The 20,567-nt window shown below is 44.4% G+C and overlaps 1 protein-coding gene across 2 annotated transcripts in view; it reads left to right on the forward strand.

Annotated features, from left to right (window-relative positions):
* Positions 1–4,683: 4,683 nt before the first annotated feature.
* kcnc2 (potassium voltage-gated channel, Shaw-related subfamily, member 2) overlaps positions 4,684–20,567 on the forward strand; it is a 93,094-nt gene continuing 77,210 nt past the window's right edge. Inside the window, exon 1 of one of the 2 annotated variants that reach the window (XM_071332099.1) lies at positions 4,684–5,925. In XM_071332099.1, coding sequence (XP_071188200.1) covers positions 5,374–5,925 — 552 coding nt within the window. In that variant the 5' untranslated portion in view covers positions 4,684–5,373. The remainder of the gene's footprint in view (positions 5,926–20,567) is intronic. The other variant, XM_071332100.1, reaches the window with a different exon arrangement.

The following is a 20,567-nucleotide window of genomic DNA, read 5'->3' on the forward strand; positions in this document are numbered from 1 at the left end:
ATTGAACCCTGTGGTTCTGCTTGTTGTGGTCCTCTTTTCCACACCCACTAAACCCTGTTAAGGAAACTACAGGTTAATAGCGCAACTGACGTCATTTGAAATTTAGAGTTCAAATCACTTTCCAAACTTGAATAATGCATATGAATATGCTGTTTAGCCGAAGGCTGTGTTTACACATCCACCCTAAGAACCCAAAACGGATTTTCATCCTATATCTGGTCTTTTTTTCCGAAAGTCCACACTCAGATTTACATGTGACACATATCAGATTTGCGTATTCACACTGATGTAGGCTCTGAACCAGCACACAGATGCTGGTGCTATAAATCAGAAGTCAAAAGATCAGATTCCATGTGTTGTTTTGTTGTTGCTGTTTACACATTAGGGAGAAGTTCAAATAGGTATCAGATATGCAGAAGATATGAATTGGGCTGCCTGTGTAAACTAAGATAGGCTATGTCACCAAACGGAAGCAAACTATACCAAAACCCTTACTAATTTGGGTTGTGTCCAGAAGTTTATTGTGATGGTTCACTCAAACTGTCTTAGTATTTGTTTAATAGCCCACTGTTAATACGATCCCAAACAGTTTTGCATGTCAGTAGTCAAGTTTTCAAGATGGAGCACTTTCAGCCTGACGTTCAGTGGTCCTGTGCGTACACAACCTTTAATCGTTATTCCTTTGTCTGCCAATTTACACTAAACCTGTAGTATAGGACCACTTAGACTGAGTAAAGTCCTGAATGTTTCTCAAAGGGCTGGTTTCCCAGACACAGATGAAGCCTAGTCCTGGACTAACCAATTTTTATGGAGATTCTCAATTGAGCATGTTTTTTAGTCCAGGACAAGGCTTCATCTGTATCCTGTAAACCAGCACATGGTGTTTGCTGAAGCTCTGTGTGGTCTAAAGACACCCATTGTCTGCCAGGGTATTGTCTGCCAGGGTATTGTCTTGGACTAGTTTGCAATGTAGTCTTTCCTTGATTCTTTGTGTCCTCTCTCCACCTTCATCGTGGAGGACAAACAGAATTGTAGATGCTTGTTCATTGGACATCTTAAATGTCAGCAAGCTAGTCTACTGGGGGAGAGAGAGAGAGCAGGGAGAGCTCATGATCTGGGATAAAATTAGGATAGGCCGAACAGGACGGCACAAAAAGTTCATGCTGAAATGACGGCAAGGAGGTTGTGTGTTTGTGTGTGTGTTCAGGAACACTGCATCTCTGTTATGCAGGTGAATGAGGACCCAAAAGCGACTTAATAGAAACAGAGTCTTTATTCCAGTCTTAAACAAAAACGATACTCCTGGATATTATCTTAGGTAAATCCAAAACAGGAAAACTGAAATCCTCTCGTCAGTAGAGAGGAACGACTGGAGACGCGACCACAGACTGCAGGTCGCTTCGGGAAGGCACCGGCCGTAGCTGACATAGACACCTGCTCACACGCAGCATCTGAAGAAGGCAAAAACACGACAGGGCGGAACAAGGACACAGAACAGCAAACATCAAACAAGGATCCGACAAGGACAGAAGCGGAAAACAGAGGGAGAAATAGGGACTCTAATCAGAGGGCAAAATAGGGGACAGGTGTGAAAGATTAAATGAGGTAGTTAGGAGAATGAGGAACAGCTGGGAGCAGGAACGGAACGATAGAGAGAGAGAGCGAAAGAGGGAGAGAGGGAGGGGGAGAGAGGGATAGAAAGAGGGAAAGAACCTAATAAGACCAGCAGAGGGAAACGAATAGAAGGGAAGCACAGGGACAAGACATGATAATCAATGACAAAACATGACAATCTCAGCCTTCACAAGGTCACTTTCTCATAGTTCTGTGAAAGAGTTAGCTGATGTTTGAAAAGGCTTCCTATTGGCAAGGCTTTGCCAATTCAGTAAGCTCTCAGGACTTTGTATAGAATGAATCGCTTCTTAACAGCCTTCTCTATCACAATTGTAACCAATTATCTTTCATTTACATCCTCAGAGGCAAACTTGTCAAACCCTTTTGAACAAAATGCATTTTTTTGATTAGGCTAATATCCATGAAAACCTTTTAGTTTCCTGACTATAATAATGTCTTTGGTCAAATGGGAGTAGCTTACAGTGAACAAAACATACTAGTGGTCCTTATGCTGGACGTGAGCCATGTTACAATTCCCATCAAGTGGGTTAACCCTGTCGGCGCGATGTGTATGGTGTTTGCCTTTCAAGCCAGCGACCTTTCAAGCCAGCTTCCCTACCCTGCAGTTTGCTATGCTGGTGTCAGAAGTGAGATGGCGGCTTTGAAGCCATCGGAGAGCACAGCCCGGATGTGTGAGGAGGCTGAGCAGTTGAAGCACGGGGAGGTGCCTTCCCGTTCGGAGGGGGCAGTGTAGCGATCCTCGCTATATATGAGCCATGTCACAATTCCCACCAAGTGGCTTAACCCTTTTGGCGCAATGAGTGATTGCTTTTCATACCAGCGACCCGGGTTCACTTCCCTGCCCCGCCATTCGCTACAATACTATGGCTCCTTGCTCTTGAAGAAAGTATCTTGTTGCCATAGCACCTTGCCAAATGTTAAATGTTAGCTAAGTGCTGCTATCTGTTCTGTTTTTGTATCAGGCCTGATTTGACACATTCAGACTAGTGCCATTTGAATTTGTCTTAGTTGATTTGCTCTGAAAAGATTAATTTGTCTGAACTGTGTAAAATAAGCTGTGAGTACCACACAATGGAAGGTCAAACATTAGCCATTAAGCTAAGCTAGTTGAAGGGTATTTTTTAGGAAATGTCTCTACTCATATGAACCCCCTCCTAGTTTTATGAAAATGTAATCTTTCTGAAAGATGTACATTATATTGTTTATATTAGCTGCTTAAGTTATAGTTGATTCAGATGAAATATATCCATGATATAGATATTAGGCCTACTAGACAGAGAGGGTGGGTAGACCAGAGACATATATTTAAAGAGTTTGGGCATTGTCCTTTCTGCATCTAAATGTGTCTCTGGGGTAGACTATGGCTTAAAATATGAAAAATTGAACTTGCACTTGAACCCAAATGCATTCAAACCCAGGCTGCAAGACCCCTCCCTGGAGAAATGGCCACGCAGATCTACATGGCTGATATGGGCAGCCTAGGAACCACCTTGGCTCTCTGAAACGTATTTTTTACCCTTCACTTCCTGATAAAGATCAGCTCTCTGGCAGTCTGGCTGTTCTATTTTTAGCAAAGCGCTGTGGTCGAGGGGGGAAATAGATAGGTGCTGCTGGTTGTTTGGTTCTTGTATTGGTCATGTGGAAGTAGACCTCCCACTGGGCACACACTGGTTGAATCAACGTTGTTTCCATGCCATTTCAATTGAATTACATTGAACCAACATATGGATTAGACATTGAATTGGCATCTGTGCCCAGTGAGCTGTTTATTAGGAAAGACCCTTTCAGTCCACATGTGCTGAAGGCCATAATGATGAATGGCTCCCAATAGTATTAAACAAAACGTCAATGAAACAGACGGTTAAACTGCTCTGATCAGAACCATCTCACAGATTGAGGCTCCATTTTGAGAAAAAGCCTAGTTATTCTCTTCTCCTTTTCTATTTACAGCCCAATAGTATATGCAGGCTATAGCCTACTCTTCTCATTGGCTACGGTTTGTAAATTGTAATTTAAATTTTTTAAAACAAATCAACTTTGAATGGGAGTGGAGTTTTCCCCCTTTGTAGATGAGAAATTAGTTTTCATTACTGTTCAGTCGAGCGTGGCACGTTTTTACGGCATGTACATCGGGGAATATGATGCGCGTAATTATAGCTATCCTCCTCTCAAGGCCTCATCCCGTTGATTGAGCTGCGCTGAGCACATCAAAGGAGACTCGCTCTCTAGTGCCACCCAACCAAGTGTAGACATTCAAAGAGATGTCACATTTTAGGCTTGAATGTCTTGATTTCACGACGTCTTTATTTAGTTTATTTTCCGCATTGGCTAATTCCCAGCACTTTTGTAGCGTATAGGCCTATAGCTATTGCGTTAGTACATAGGCCTATGCGTTATGTTACTCCAAAAAGGGCTCTATGCTTGCTTAATGTATGGCAACACTTAAGGTTCTGTATAGAACCGAAATTGGTTCCATATAGAACCATTGCGTTCCATATAGGCTTCCATATTGGGTTCTATTTGGAACCAAAATAAAAAATGTTGGTTAAATCCAGAACCTTTTTTTCTAAGAGTGTATTGTGGCTGATCTATTCAACAAGTTAACCAGAGAGAGAGACACACTGACCTGACCAGTTCTGTTTTGCTCTTGGCAAGTGGTCCGAATCACGAGTTATTATGAGAATGTAATTGATAGCCTATGTTGCTCGAATTAAACCACTCAGCATGCCATGTAGGCTAAATCAACGTGTTGAAATACAACCCAACAAATGGAACCGAAAGTTTAACTATTTTCCTGCGGTTGCTGATGTCACAGATGTAAGGTGCTGAAAGGACAGCTCCCTCGCTTTGAAAGCGCATCTCGCGTCATTGTGAAACCAGATCGAAGATAATTCCTATAAATAATTGCACAATGAAATGTAGGACCACACTCTGTGATGGAAATAGAACGGGAACCACGTGAGACATGTTTTTCAGTCAAGCAATCTGACCTGTTGAGAACACTCACGTTCAACATCTTATTTCGGCGAATCATAAAAGCTGAAAAAAGTTGCACTAGATATTCGTTGGCATAGATTTCAACTATTTTGATTGCCAATCCAATAATGAGTGATCGTTGCTACATAGCAACATGAGCACGTGTGAGAGGATCGCTAGTAACACGGACGCACACACACACTATAGCAACAGACAACCTGTGTACAGAAAGGGAGAGGGTGTGCCCTTGACGTCGTTTCTCGTCAAAGACTCACATTTCGGAGAGAACCATATCCAGGTTTGCTTACTTGCTATTCACCACGGCATTGTCATGACCTTTAACAAAAAGGGCACAGAGCTCAAGGTTACAAATCAATAATTGGAATGGTTTCGTTTGACTTCACCTGTCCAAGTGTTGAGCGGAGAAGAGAGTAAAGACACCCCCAAGGCACACATAACCGGCGCTGCCTGTGCTTGGAGCTACTGGCTGACAGATCCTTCGCACAAGGAGGAACTGGAGGGAGTCTGACACGCGATAAGATCCTATCTTCCAAATCACCAACAACGATGAGATTGGTAAAGCACTTTCACCAAGCGTAATGAGAGCTCCAGGCTGAATTTGGAGTGGCTGCTCTCAGCTGAATCCAAAAGGGCTTTCGTGAGATTTTCTAACCCAACTGGGTGTGTACAGCACCGTGCCCGCTGTTACTCTGGACTGCACTCGATATACCTTATTTACCAAGTCATGTCTTATACAGAGCGATGGGTAAGTTCGACGACAACGAGAGGATAATCCTCAACGTTGGGGGAACCAGGCACGAGACGTACAAGAACACGCTGAGGACACTGCCGGGGACTCGGCTGGCCCTTCTTGCCTCCGATTCTGACATCGAGTCCGTTTTGGATCAGCTGCAACAAGTCCCCGGCTTCATAGAGTACAACACGCGGAACAACGAATACTTTTTTGACCGCCACCCAGGGGTATTCGCTTATGTCCTTAACTACTATCGAACCGGGAAACTCCATTGCCCAGCAGATGTTTGTGGTCCGCTGTTCGAGGAAGAGCTGTCCTTCTGGGGAATCGATGAGACGGACGTGGAGCCATGCTGCTGGATGACCTATCGCCAACACAGGGACGCCGAGGAGGCGCTCGACGTGTTCGACATAAACGTTGACAATGGAGACGACGACGAAGAGACGGGGAAAAGACTCGGAATTGAGGAAGTGGTTGATCCTAATATCAGCCGCTGGAAAAAGTGGCGACCTGTGATTTGGAATCTATTTGAGGATCCCTATTCTTCCAGAGCGGCAAGGGTAAGAGCGCGCGCTTGTGTGGAGAGCTCACATAACAGTCCATGCACAACAAGTTCCCCCGATTCCTTCTTTGCACAGAAAAGTGTAATTACATTAGACATCAATTCCTCCTAATAAAATAAAAATTATTACACAAATATAACATACATTATACATTATTAACATTTTTAAATTCGTTGTAAGGGACATAGGTTGTCTGCTTATTCACATTTCAGTGTGCATAAAATATGATTTCCCCACGACTGCTTTCATAAACACATTTTAAACTTGAATATAGTTCAATAATTAAACTCGATATTTTTCCTCTTTTTGTCATACACAAGTATGCATCTAAACATATCAATGCACTATACTTGTGGTGCGTAAATACATATTTAAGTTAAGCTACACTACCGATCCATGATAATGAGAATAAGTAGAAATATTTAACGAATTAGATGACAGTTTTTTTTCCTGATACCACCAAATGAGTTTTTTTTCTTCTGTCGGTTGTGTTTGTTTGATATTGAGCATGACGTGTGATAGAGGGGTGATGGAATGGTCCATCGCTCAACAGAGATAGGCTAATGTAGAACCTGTGGTTAGACACACCACCATATTACCAAATCGAGCCATTTATCTGCAGTCCTACACCAGAAACATTACGTATTTGTACCATTTATCTGCAGTCCTACACCAGAAACATTACGTATTTGGCCTTAAGCCTACATTTACGAACAAGATTCGGGCGGTTATTTATTTAAAATTATTAATTCATTTCAAAATATAAGTTTAAAACATATCAATTAATTTTAAATGTTTACCGCAGTAACTCACAACATGAGCCTAAATTCGATCATTGCAACAATGTAAACATGACCTTGAATTGATTGCTTTTGATTGAAATGCTCATGGGCAATTTTACCTGTTGGAGTGAGATGTGCCCCGCATATTAATAGCCTGTGAGAGAAAGTATTTCAGAATCTTTACGTATCGCAGAGGGCATTAGACCAATTGTCACTTACAATTGACTCTTTTGCATACTTGGTTATCTATCAGTTGTTTATTGTTGATTTAAGTCGAATTCTATAGGTTGCTGTCAATCATTTGTTCATTGTACACCTGGCAAACGTGTCTTCTCTTACTGAAATGTTAGGGTGAGCCTCCTACATATATATCTACCTATCAGTCCACACCTTATCCATGCGAACTGTATGCTCACATGACCAGTGAAGGACCTGTGTTTACTGGCCTGCAGTTGTTTTGCTCAATAGGCAGTAAATAACCATCTTATTGGCCGACTGGCTGTGGAGTCAGCGCTCCAGAGACTCCTGGCCACTGTCATGTCACAATGTGTACCCCATCCTTTTCGGAGTCTAATATGACCTCCTGTCTCATCTCCCTCCTGCCTAAACGGCCTTGTTTATATCCAGCTCATCTCTCACTGGCAGGAGGCCCATTAATAGCATATCCCTGGGGAGATTGTGCTGATGATGGTGCCTTGAAACAGACAGGTCCGTCTTGAGCTAATAGAATAATGAAGCCAGCAAAGCTTGTCACTCAGAGTAGGAGTGCTGATCTAGGATCAGATCCCCACTACCCATGTAATCATTTTCCATTATGATCGAAAAGGCACAACTGATCCTATATCCGTCCTGGGCTAAAGGCTAGCGCTACCGCTTACAATGAACGGGACATGGACATGGACTCATGCAATAAATCCCACTACGACCTCTGACGAGAGACATCAAACATGCAAAATGACAATATAGGAGGAAGGTCGCTTCGAGGAATATAACATTGTACATTGCGTGAAAGCCCATATGACTGTGTGATCTCGCTTTCCATGGCCGATGTGAGCAAAACGTTAAAACAGGTTAACAATCATAAGGCCGCCAGGCCAGATGGAATACCAGGGCGTGTTCTCAAAGCACGCGCAGACCAGCTGGCAGGTGTCTTCACAGACATTTTCAATCTCTCCTTGTCCCAGTCTGTAATCCCAACATCATTTTAATTGACCACCGTTGTCCCTGTTCCCAAGAGCTCCAAGGTAACCTACCTAAATGACAATCGCCCTGTAGCACTCACATCTGTAATTATGAAGTGCTTTGAAAGGCTGGTCATGTCACACAACAACACCATGGCCGTGCATGACTCCAACACCATCATCATGAGTCAGCCTACAGGGAGGAGGTCAGAGACTTAGCAGTGTGGTGCCAGGACAACAATCTCTCCCTCAATGTCAGTAAGACCAAGGAGCTGATTGTGGACTACAGGGAGGAGGTCAGAGACTTAGCAGTGTGGTGCCAGGACAACAATCTCTCCCTCAACGTCAGTAAGACCAAGGAGCTGATTGTGGACTACAGGGAGGAGGTCAGAGATTTAGCAGTGTGGTGCCAGGACAACAATCTCTCCCTCAACGTCAGTAAGACCAAGGAGCTGATTGTGGACTACAGGGAGGAGGTCAGAGACTTACCAGTGTGGTGCCAGGACAACAATCTCTCCCTCTATGTCAGTAAGACCAAGGAGCTGATTGTGGACTACAGGGAGGAGGTCAGAGACTTAGCAGTGTGGTGCCAGGACAACAATCTCTCCCTCAACGTCAGTAAGACCAAGGAGCTGATTGTGGACTACAGGGAGGAGGTCAGAGACTTAGCAGTGTGGTGCCAGGACAACAATCTCTCCCTCAATGTCAGTAAGACCAAGGAGCTGATTGTGGACTACAGGGAGGAGGTCAGAGACTTAGCAGTGTGGTGCTAGGACAACAATCTCTCCCTCTATGTCAGTAAGACCAAGGAGCTGATTGTGGACTACAGGGAGGAGGTCAGAGACTTAGCAGTGTGGTGCTAGGACAACAATCTCTCCCTCAATGTCAGTAAGACCAAGGAGCTGATTGTGGACTACAGGGAGGAGGTCAGAGACTTACCAGTGTGGTGCTAGGACAACAATCTCTCCCTCTATGTCAGTAAGACCAAGGAGCTGATTGTGGACTACAGGGAGGAGGTCAGAGACTTACCAGTGTGGTGCTAGGACAACAATCTCTCCCTCTATGTCAGTAAGACCAAGGAGCTGATTGTGGACTACAGGGAGGAGGTCAGAGACTTAGCAGTGTGGTGCCAGGACAACAATCTCTCCCTCTATGTCAGTAAGACCAAGGAGCTGATTGTGGACTACAGGGAGGAGGTCAGAGACTTACCAGTGTGGTGCCAGGACAACAATCTCTCCCTCTATGTCAGTAAGACCAAGGAGCTGATTGTGGACTACAGGGAGGAGGTCAGAGACTTAGCAGTGTGGTGCCAGGACAACAATCTCTCCCTCTATGTCAGTAAGACCAAGGAGCTGATTGTGGACTACAGGGAGGAGGTCAGAGACTTAGCAGTGTGGTGCCAGGACAACAATCTCTCCCTCAATGTCAGTAAGACCAAGGAGCTGATTGTGGACTACAGGGAGGAGGTCAGAGACTTACCAGTGTGGTGCTAGGACAACAATCTCTCCCTCAATGTCAGTAAGACCAAGGAGCTGATTGTGGACTACAGGGAGGAGGTCAGAGACTTACCAGTGTGGTGCTAGGACAACAATCTCTCCCTCTATGTCAGTAAGACCAAGGAGCTGATTGTGGACTACAGGGAGGAGGTCAGAGACTTAGCAGTGTGGTGCCAGGACAACAATCTCTCCCTCAATGTCAGTAAGACCAAGGAGCTGATTGTGGACTATAGAAGAAAGAGGGGAGAGCACACTCCCATCCACATCGACAGAGCTTTTGTGGAGCGGGTCGAGAGCTTCAAGTTCCTTGGTGTCCACATCATTAAGGACTTAAAATGGTCCACACACACCCGCACAGTTATGAAGAGGGCACGACAACACCTCTTTCCCCTCAGGAGGCTGAAAAGATTTGTCATGGGCCCTCAGATCCTCAAAAAGTTCTACAGCTGCACCATCGAGAGCATCTTGACTGGCTGCATCACCACCTGGTATGGCAATATCACCGCCCTTGACAGCAAAGCGCTACAAAGGGTGGTGCGGACCGGAAAACGGTATCGAAGCGTTGGCTCTCAGACCAACAAGCTCAGAGACAGCTTCTACCCCAAGCTATAAGGCTGCTAAATAGCCAGACTGCGAAATAGTCAATTAATGTTACCTGAACTGTCTGCACTGACTCTATCTTGCCCTGACCCTGTGCACATCCACTTTATATACACACAATATACACACTCACTCACACACACTAAGCTTTTAAACCCTCACATATTCACAAACACTACACACACACACGCATACCGACACAACACAAACACACACACACGCATACCGACACAACACAAACACACACACATACATACATACACGCACATTCACACAGACACACTTTTACACTCATTATTTGCTGCTGCTACTCCGCTCTTTATTTTACCCTTATTATTATCTATCCTGATGCCTAGTCACTTTACACTGCCTTCATGTACATATCTACCTCAAATACCTTATTATTATCTATCCTGATGCCTAGTCACTTTTCCTCTGCATTCATGCACAGTGGGGCAAAAAAGTATTTAGTCAGCCACCAATTGTACAAGTTCTCCCACTTAAAAAGATGAGAGAGGCCTGTAATTTTCATCATAGGTACACTTCAACTATGACAGACAAAATGAGAAAAGAAAATCCAGAAAATCACATTGTAGGATTTTTAATGAATTTATTTGCAAATTATGGTGGAAAATAAGTATTTGGTCACCTACAAACAAGCAAGATTTCTGGATCTCACAGACCTGTAACTTCTTCTTTAAGAGGCTCCTCTGTCCTCCACTCGTTACCTGTATTAATGGCACCTGTTTGAACTTGTTATCAGTATAAAAGACACCTGTCCACAACCTCAAACAGTCACAATCCAAACTCCACTATGGCCAAGACCAAAGAGCTGTCAAAGGACACCAGAAACAAAATTGTAGACCTGCACCAGGCTGGGAAGACTGAATCTGCAATAGGTAAGCAGCTTGGTTTGAAGAAATCAACTGTGGGAGCAATTATTAGGAAATGGAAGACATACAAGACCACTGATAATCTCCCTCGATCTGGGGCTCCACGCAAGATCTCACCCCGTGGGGTCAAAATGATCACAAGAACGGTGAGAAAAAAATCCCAGAACCACACGGGGGGACCTAGTGAATGACCTGCAGAGAGCTGGGACCAAAGTAACAAAGCCTACTATCAGTAACACACTACGCCGCCAGGGACTCAAATCCTGCAGTGCCAGACGTGTCCCCCTGCTTAAGCCAGTACATGTCCAGGCCCGTCTGAAGTTTGCTAGAGAGCATTTGGATGATCCAGAAGAAGATTGGGAGAATGTCATATGGTCAGATGAAACCAAAATATAACTTTTTGGTAAAAACTCAACTCGTCGTGTTTGGAGGACAAAGAATGCTGAGTTGCATCCAAAGAACACCATACCTACTGTGAAGCATGGGGGTTGGAACATCATGCTTTGGGGCTGTTTTTCTGCAAAGGGACCAGGACGACTGATCCGTGTAAAGGAAAGAATGAATGGGGCCATGTATCGTGAGATTTTGAGTGAAAACCTCCTTCCATCAGCAAGGGCATTGAAGATGAAACGTGGCTGGGTCTTTCAGCATGACAATGATCCCAAACACACCGCCCGGGCAACGAAGGAGTGGCTTCGAAAGAAGCATTTCAAGGTCTGGAGTGGCCTAGCCAGTCTCCATATCTCAACCCCATAGAAAATCTTTGGAGGGAGTTGAAAGTGCGTGTTGCCCAGCAACAGCCCCAAAACATCACTGCTCTAGAGGAGATCTGCATGGAGGAATGGGCCAAAATACCAGCAACAGTGTGTGAAAACCTTGTGAAGACTTACAGAAAACGTTTGACCTCTGTCATTGCCAACAAATGGTATATAACAAAGTATTGAGATAAACTTTTGTTATTGACCAAATACTTATTTTCCACCATAATTTGCAAATAAATTCATAAAAAATCCTACAATGTGATTTTCTGGATTTTTCTTTCTCATTTTGTCTGTAATAGTTGAAGAGTACCTATGATGAAAATTACAGGCCTCTCTCATCTTTTTAAGTGGGAGAACTTGCACAATTGGTGGCTGACTAAATACTTTTTTAACCCACTGTACATATCTACCTCAAATACCTTATTATTATCTATCCTGATGTCTAGTCACTTTACCTTGCCTTCATGTACATATCTACCTCAAATACCTTATTATTATCTATCCTGATGCCTAGTCACTTTACCCTGCCTTCATGTACACATCTACCTCAAATACCTTATTATTTTCTATCCTGATGCCTAGTCACTTTACACTGCCTTCATGTACATATCTACCTCAAATACCTTATTATTATCTATCCTGATGCTTAGTCACTTTACCCTGCCTTCATGTACACATCTACCTCAAATACCTTATTATTTTCTATCCTGATGCCTAGTCACGTTACCCTGCCTTCATGTACACATCTACCTCAAATACCTTATTATTATCTATCCTGATGCTTAGTCACTTTATCCTGCCTTCATGTACACATCTACCTCAAATACCTTATTATTATCTATCCTGATGCCTAGTCACTTTACCCTGCCTTCATGTACATATCTACCTCAAATACCTTATTATTATCTATCCTGATGCTTAGTCACTTTACCCTGCCTTCATGTACACATCTACCTCAAATACCTTATTATTATCTATCCTGATGCTTAGTCACTTTACACTGCCTTCATGTACATATCTACCTCAAATACCTTATTATTATCTATCCTGATGCTTAGTCACTTTACCCTGCCTTCATGTACACATCTACCTCAAATACCTTATTATTATCTATCCTGATGCCTAGTCACTTTACCATGCCTTCATGTACATATCTACCTCAAATACCTTATTATTATCTATCCTGATGTTTAGTCACTTCACACTGCCTTCATGTACATATCTACCTCAAATACCTTATTATTATCTATCCTGATGCCTAGTCACTTTACCCTGCCTTCATGTGCACATCTACCTCAAATACCTTATTATTATCTATCCTGATGCTTAGTCACTTTACACTGCCTTCATGTACATATCTACCTCAAATACCTTATTATTATCTATCCTGATGCTTAGTCACTTTACCCTGCCTTCATGTACAAATCTACCTCAAATACCTTATTATTATCTATCCTGATGCTTAGTCACTTTGCACTGCCTTCATGTACATATCTACCTCAAATACCTTATTATTATCTATCCTGATGCCTAGTCACTTTACCATGCCTTCATGTACACATCTACCTCAAATACCTTATTATTATCTATCCTGATGCTTAGTCACTTTACCCTGCCTTCATGTACACATCTACCTCAAATACCTTATTATTATCTATCCTGATGCTTAGTCACTTTACCCTGCCTTCATGTACATATCTACCTCAAAAACCTTATTATTATCTATCCTGATGCCTAGTCACTTTACCCTGCCTTCATGTACATATCTACCTCAAATACCTTATTATCTTCTATCCTGATGCTTAGTCACTTTACCCTGCATTCATGTACATATCTACCTCAAATACCTTATTATTATCTATCCTGATGCTTAGTCACTTTACCCTGCCTTCATGTACATATCTACCTCAAATACCTTATTATTATCTATCCTGATGCTTAGTCACTTTACACTGCCTTCATGTACACATCTACCTCAAATACCTTATTATTATCTATCCTGATGCCGAGTCACTTTACCCTGCCTTCATGTACACATCTACCTCAAATACCTTATTATTATCTATCCTGATGTTTAGTCACTTCACACTGCCTTCATGTACATATCTACCTCAAATACCTTATTATTATCTATCCTGATGCCTAGTCACTTTACCCTGCCTTCATGTACACATCTACCTCAAATACATTGTACCTCTGCACATTGATCTGGTACTGGTACTTCCCGTATATAGCTCCACATTGATCTGGTACTGGTACTCCCTGTAAATAGCTATACATTGATTAGGTACTGGTACTCCCTGTATATAGCTATACATTGATTAGGTACTGATACTCCCGGTAAATAGCTCCACATCGATCTGGTACTGGTACTCCCTATATATAGCTATATATCGATCTGGTACTGGTACTCCCTGTATATAGCTCCACATTGATCTGGTACTGATACTCCCTGCATATACTGTAGCTCCACATTGATCTGGTACTGGTACTTCCTGTATATAGCTCCACATTGATCTAGTACTGGTACTCCTTGTATATACAGTGAGGCAAAAAAGTATTTAGTCAGCCACCAATTGTGCAAGTTCTCCCACTTAAAAAGATGAGAGAGGCCTGTAATTTTCCTCATAGGTACACTTCAACTATGACAGACAAAATGAGAAAAAGAATTCCAGAAAATCACATTGTAGGATTTTTAATGAATTTATTTGCAAATTATGGTGGAAAATAAGTATTTGGTCACCTACAAACAAGCAAGATTTCTGACTCTCACAACCCTGTAACTTCTTCTTTAAGAGGCTCCTCTGTCCTCCACTCGTTACCTGTATTAATGGCACCTGTTTGAACTTGTTATCAGTATAAAAGACACCTGTCCACAACCTCAAACAGTCACACTCCAAACTCCACTATGGCCAAGACCAAAGAGCTGTCAAAGGACACCAGAAACAAAATTGTAGACCTGCACCAGGCTGGGAAGACTGAATCTGCAATAGGTAAGCAGCTTGGCTTGAAGAAATCAACTGTGGGAGCAATTATTAGGAAATGGAAGACATACAAGACCACTGATAATCTCCCTCGATCTGGGGCTCCACGCAAGATCTCACCCCGTGGGGTCAAAATGATCACAAGAACGGTGAGAAAAAATCCCAGAACCACACGGGGGGACCTAGTGAATGACCTGCAGAGAGCTGGGACCAAAGTAACAAAGCCTACCATCAGTAACACACTACGCCGCCAGGGACTCAAATCCTGCAGTGCCAGACGTGTCCCCCTGCTTAAGCCAGTACATGTCCAGGCCCGTCTGAAGTTTGCTAGAGAGCATTTGGATGATCCAGAAGAAGATTGGGAGAATGTCATATGGTCAGATGAAACCAAAATAGAACTTTTTGGTAAAAACTCAACTCGTCGTGTTTGGAGGACAAAGAATGCTGAGTTGCATCCAAAGAACACCATACCTACTGTGAAGCATGGGGGTGGAAACATCATGCTTTGGGGCTGTTTTTCTGCAAAGGGACCAGGACGACTGATCCGTGTAAAGGAAAGAATGTATGGGGCCATGTATTGTGAGATTTTGAGTGAAAACCTCCTTCCATCAGCAAGGGCATTGAAGATGAAACGTGGCTGGGTCTTTCAGCATGACAATGATCCCAAACACACCGCCCGGGCAACGAAGGAGTGGCTTCGTAAGAAGCATTTCAAGGTCCTGGAGTGGCCTAGCCAGTCTCCAGATCTCAACCCCATAGAAAATCTTTGGAGGGAGTTGAAAGTCCGTGTTGCCCAGCAACAGCCCCAAAACATCACTGCTCTAGAGGAGATCTGCATGGAGGAATGGGCCAAAATACCAGCAACAGTGTGTGAAAACCTTGTGAAGACTTACAGAAAACGTTTGACCTCTGTCATTGCCAACAAAGGGTATATAACAAAGTATTGAGATAAACTTTTGTTATTGACCAAATACTTATTTTCCATCATAATTTTCAAATAAATTCATTAAAAATCCTACAATGTGATTTTCTGTCATATGAAGAAAATTACAGGCCTCTCTCATCTTTTTAAGTGGGAGAACTTGCACAATTGGTGGCTGACTAAATACTTTTTTGCCCCACTGTAGCTCCACATTGATCTGGTACTGGTACTCCCTGTGTATAGCTCCACATTGATCTGGTACTGGTACTCCCTGTATATAGCTCCACATTGATCTGGTACTGGTACTCCCTGTTTATAGCTCCACATTGATCTGGTACTGGTACTCCCTGTATGTGGCTCCACATTGATCTGGTACTGGTCCTCCCTGTGTATAGCTCCACATTGATCTGGTACTGGTACTCCCTGTATATAGCTCCACATTGATCTGGTACTGGTACTCCCTGTATATAGCTATACATTGATCTGGTACTGGTACTCCCTGTATGTGGCTCCACATTGATCTGGTACTGGTCCTCCCTGTGTATAGCTCCACATTGATCTGGTACTGGTACTCCCTGTTTATAGCTCCACATTGATCTGGTATTGGTACTCCCTGTATGTGGCTCCACATTGATCTGGTACTGGTCCTCCCTGTGTATAGCTCCACATTGATCTGGTACTGGTACTCCCTGTATATAGCTCCACATTGATCTGGTACTGATACTCCCTGTGTATAGCTCCGCATTGATCTGGTACTGGTACTCCCTGTATATAGCCCCACATTGATCTGGTACTGGTACTCCCTGTATATAGCTCCACATTGATCTGGTACTGGTACTCCCTATATATAGCTCCACATTGATCTGGTACTGGTACTCCCTGTATATAGCCCCACATTGATCTGGTACTCCCTGTATATAGCCCCACATTGATCTGGTACTGGTACTCCCTGTGTATAGCTCCACATTGATCTGGTACTGGTACTCCCTGTATATAGCCCCACATTGATCTGGTACTCCCTGTATATAGCCCCACATTGATCTGGTACTGGTACTCCCTGTGTATAGCTCCACATTGATCTGGTACTGGTACTCCCTGTATATAGCTTCACATTGATCTGGTACTGGTACTCCCTATATATAGCTCCACATTGATCTGGTACTGGTACTCCCTGTATATAGCTCCACATTGATCTGGTACTGGTACTCCCTATATATAGCTCTACATTGATCTGGTACTGGTACTCCCTGTATATAGCTCCACATTGATCTGGTACTGGTACTCCCTGTATATAGCTCTACATTGATCTGGTACTGGTACTCCCTGTATATAGCCCCACATTGATCTGGTACTGGTACTCCCTGTATATAGCTCCACATTGATCTGGTACTGGTCTCCCTGTATATAGCCCCACATTGATCTGGTACTGGTCTCCCTGTATATAGCCCCACATTGATCTGGTACTGGTACTCCCTGTATATAGCTCCACATTGATCTGGTACTGGTCTCCCTGTATATAGCCCCACATTGATCTGGTACTGGAACTCCCTGTATATAGCTCCACATTGATCTGGTACTGGTACTCCCTGTATATAGCTCCACATTGATCTGGTACTGGTACTCCCTGTATATAGCTCCACATTGATCTGGTACTGGTCTCCCTGTATATAGCCCCACATTGATCTGGTACTGGAACTCCCTGTATATAGCTCCACATTGATCTGGTACTGGTACTCCCTGTATATAGCTCCACATTGATCTGGTACTGGTACTCCCTGTATGTAGCTCCACATTGATCTGGTACTGGTACTACCTGTATATAGCTCCGCATTGATCTGGTACTGGTACTCCCTGTATATAGCTCCATTCTTGTGTATTTTATCATATTCCTCTTGTGTTAGTTACTATTTTATTTTGTATTATTATTTTTAAACTCTGCATCGTTGTGAAAGGTTCGTAAGCAAGCATTTCACTGTACAGTCTACACCAGGTGTATTCAGGGCATGTGATAAATACAATTTGATTTGATCAGCATGCCTTCTCTGAGACTCTTTATGAATAAAGGACCTGGCCACTCTCCCTTTTGCTATTGATACATAGCTACACTGGCCACTCTCCCTTTTGATACATAGCTACACTGGCCACTCTCCCTTTTGATACATAGCTACACTGGCCACTCTCCCTTTTGATACATAGCTACACTGGCCACTCTCCCTTTTGATACATAGCTACACTGGCCACTCTCCCTTTTGATACATAGCTACACTGGCCACTCTCCCTTTTGCTATTGATACATAGATACACTGGCCACTCTCCCTTTTGATACATAGCTACACTGGCCACTCTCCCTTTTGCTATTGATACATAGCTACACTGGCCACTCTCCCTTTTGATACATAGCTACACTGGCCACTCTCCCTTTTGATACATAGCTACACTGGCCACTCTCCCTTTTGCTATTGATACATAGCTACACTGGCCACTCTCCCTTTTGATACATAGCTACACTGGCCACTCTCCCTTTTGCTATTGATACATAGCTACACTGGCCACTCTCCCTTTTGATACATAGCTACACTGGCCACTCTCCCTTTTGATACATAGCTACACTGGCCACTCTCCCTTTTGATACAAAGCTACACTGGCCACTCTCCCTTTTGCTATTGATACATAGATACACTGGCCACTCCCCTTTTGATACATAGCTACACTGGCCACTCTCCCTTTTGCTATTGATACATAGATACACTGGCCACTCCCCTTTTGATACATAGCTACACTGGCCACTCCCATTTTGATACATAGCTAGCTGGCCACTCCCTTTTGATACGAAGCTACATTGGCCACTCCCCTTTTGATACATAGATACAGTCAGTAACAAAGTTATTTATTTATTTGATCCCTCTTTTTCTCCTGCATCTTGACATAACTTGTCAATCAAAGTCTCCATTAGATAACTGTCTTTGACCCCACACCAGAAGTATAGAGAGCACCAGACCAGGAGGATAGAGAGCACCACACCAGGAGTATAGAGAGCACCACACCAGGAGGATAGAGAGCACCAGACCAGGAGGATAGAGAGCACCACACCAGGAGTATAGAGAGCACCACACCAGGAGGATAGAGAGCACCACACCAGGAGTATAGAGAGCACCGCACCAGGAGGATAGAGAGCACCACACCAGGAGGATAGAGAGCACCACACCAGGAGTATAGAGAGCACCACACCAGGAGTATAGAGAGCACCACACCAGGAGTATAGAGAGCACCACACCAGGAGTATAGAGAGCACCGCACCAGGAGTATAGAGAGCACCACACCAGGAGTATAGAGAGCACCGCACCAGGAGTATAGAGAGCACCACACCGGGAGGATAGAGAGCACCACACCAGGAGTATAGAGAGCACCACACCAGGAGGATAGAGAGCACCACACCAGGAGTATAGAGAGCACCACACCAGGAGTATAGAGAGCACCACACCAGGAGTATAGAGAGCACCACACAAGGAGGATAGAGAGCACCACACCAGGAGGATAGAGAGCACCACACCAGGAGTATAGAGAGCACCACACCAGGAGTATAGAGAGCACCACACCAGGAGGATAGAGAGCACCACACCAGGAGGATAGAGAGCACCACACCAGGAGTATAGAGAGCACCACACCAGGAGGATAGAGAGCACCACACCAGGAGTATAGAGAGCACCACACCAGGAGGATAGAGAGCACCACACCAGGAGTATAGAGAGTATAGAGAGCACCACACCAGGAGTATAGAGAGCACCACACCAGGAGGATAGAGAGCACCACACCAGGAGTATAGAGAGTATAGAGAGCACCACACCAGGAGTATAGAGAGCACCACACCAGGAGGATAGAGAGCACCACACCAGGAGGATAGAGAGCACCACACCAGGAGGATAGAAAGCACCACACCAGGATTATAGAGAGCACCACACCAGGAGGATAGAGAGCACCACACCAGGAGTATAGAGAGCACCACACCAGGAGGATAGAGAGCACCACACCAGGAGTATAGAGAGCACCACACCAGGAGGATAGAGAGCACCACACAGGGAGTATAGAGAGCACCACACCAGGAGGATAGAGAGCACGACACCAGGAGGATAGAGCGCACCACACCAGGAGGATAGAGAGCACCACACCAGGAGTATAGAGAGCACCACACCAGGAGGATAGAGCGCCCCACACCAGGAGTATAGAGAGCACCACACCAGGAGGATAGAGAGCACCACACCAGGAGGATAGAGAGCACCACACCAGGAGTATAGAGAGCACCACACCAGGAGGATAGAGCGCATCACACCAGGAGTATAGAGAGCACCACACCAGGAGGATAGAGAGCACCACACCAGGAGTATAGAGAGCACCACACCAGGAGGATAGAGAGCACCACACCAGGAGGATAGAGAGCACCACACCAGGAGGATAGAGAGCAATACACCAGGAGTATAGAGAGCACCACACCGGGAGGATAGAGAGCACCACACCGGGAGTATAGAGAGCACCACACCGGGAGGATAAAGAGCACCACACCAGGAGGATAGAGAGCACCACACCAGGAGGATAGAGAGCACCACACCAGGAGGATAGAGAGCACCACACCAGGAGTATAGAGAGCACCACACCAGGAGGATAGAGCGCATCACACCAGGAGTATAGAGAGCACCACACCGGGAGGATAGAGAGCACCACACCGGGAGTATAGAGAGCACCACACCGGGAGGATAAAGAGCACCACACCAGGAGGATAGAGAGCACCACACCAGGAGGATAGAGAGCACCACACCAGGAGGATAGAGAGCAACACACCAGGAGTATAGAGAGCACCACACCGGGAGGATAGAGAGCACCACACCGGGAGTATAGAGAGCACCACACCGGGAGGATAAAGAGCACCACACCAGGAGGATAGAGAGCACCACACCAGGAGGATAGAGAGCACCACACCAGGAGGATAGAGAGCAACACACCAGGAGGATAGAGCGCACCACACTAG

The sequence above is a fragment of the Salvelinus alpinus genome, chromosome 11, assembly GCF_045679555.1.
Source record: "Salvelinus alpinus chromosome 11, SLU_Salpinus.1, whole genome shotgun sequence".
Taxonomy (NCBI): Eukaryota; Metazoa; Chordata; class Actinopteri; order Salmoniformes; family Salmonidae; genus Salvelinus; species Salvelinus alpinus.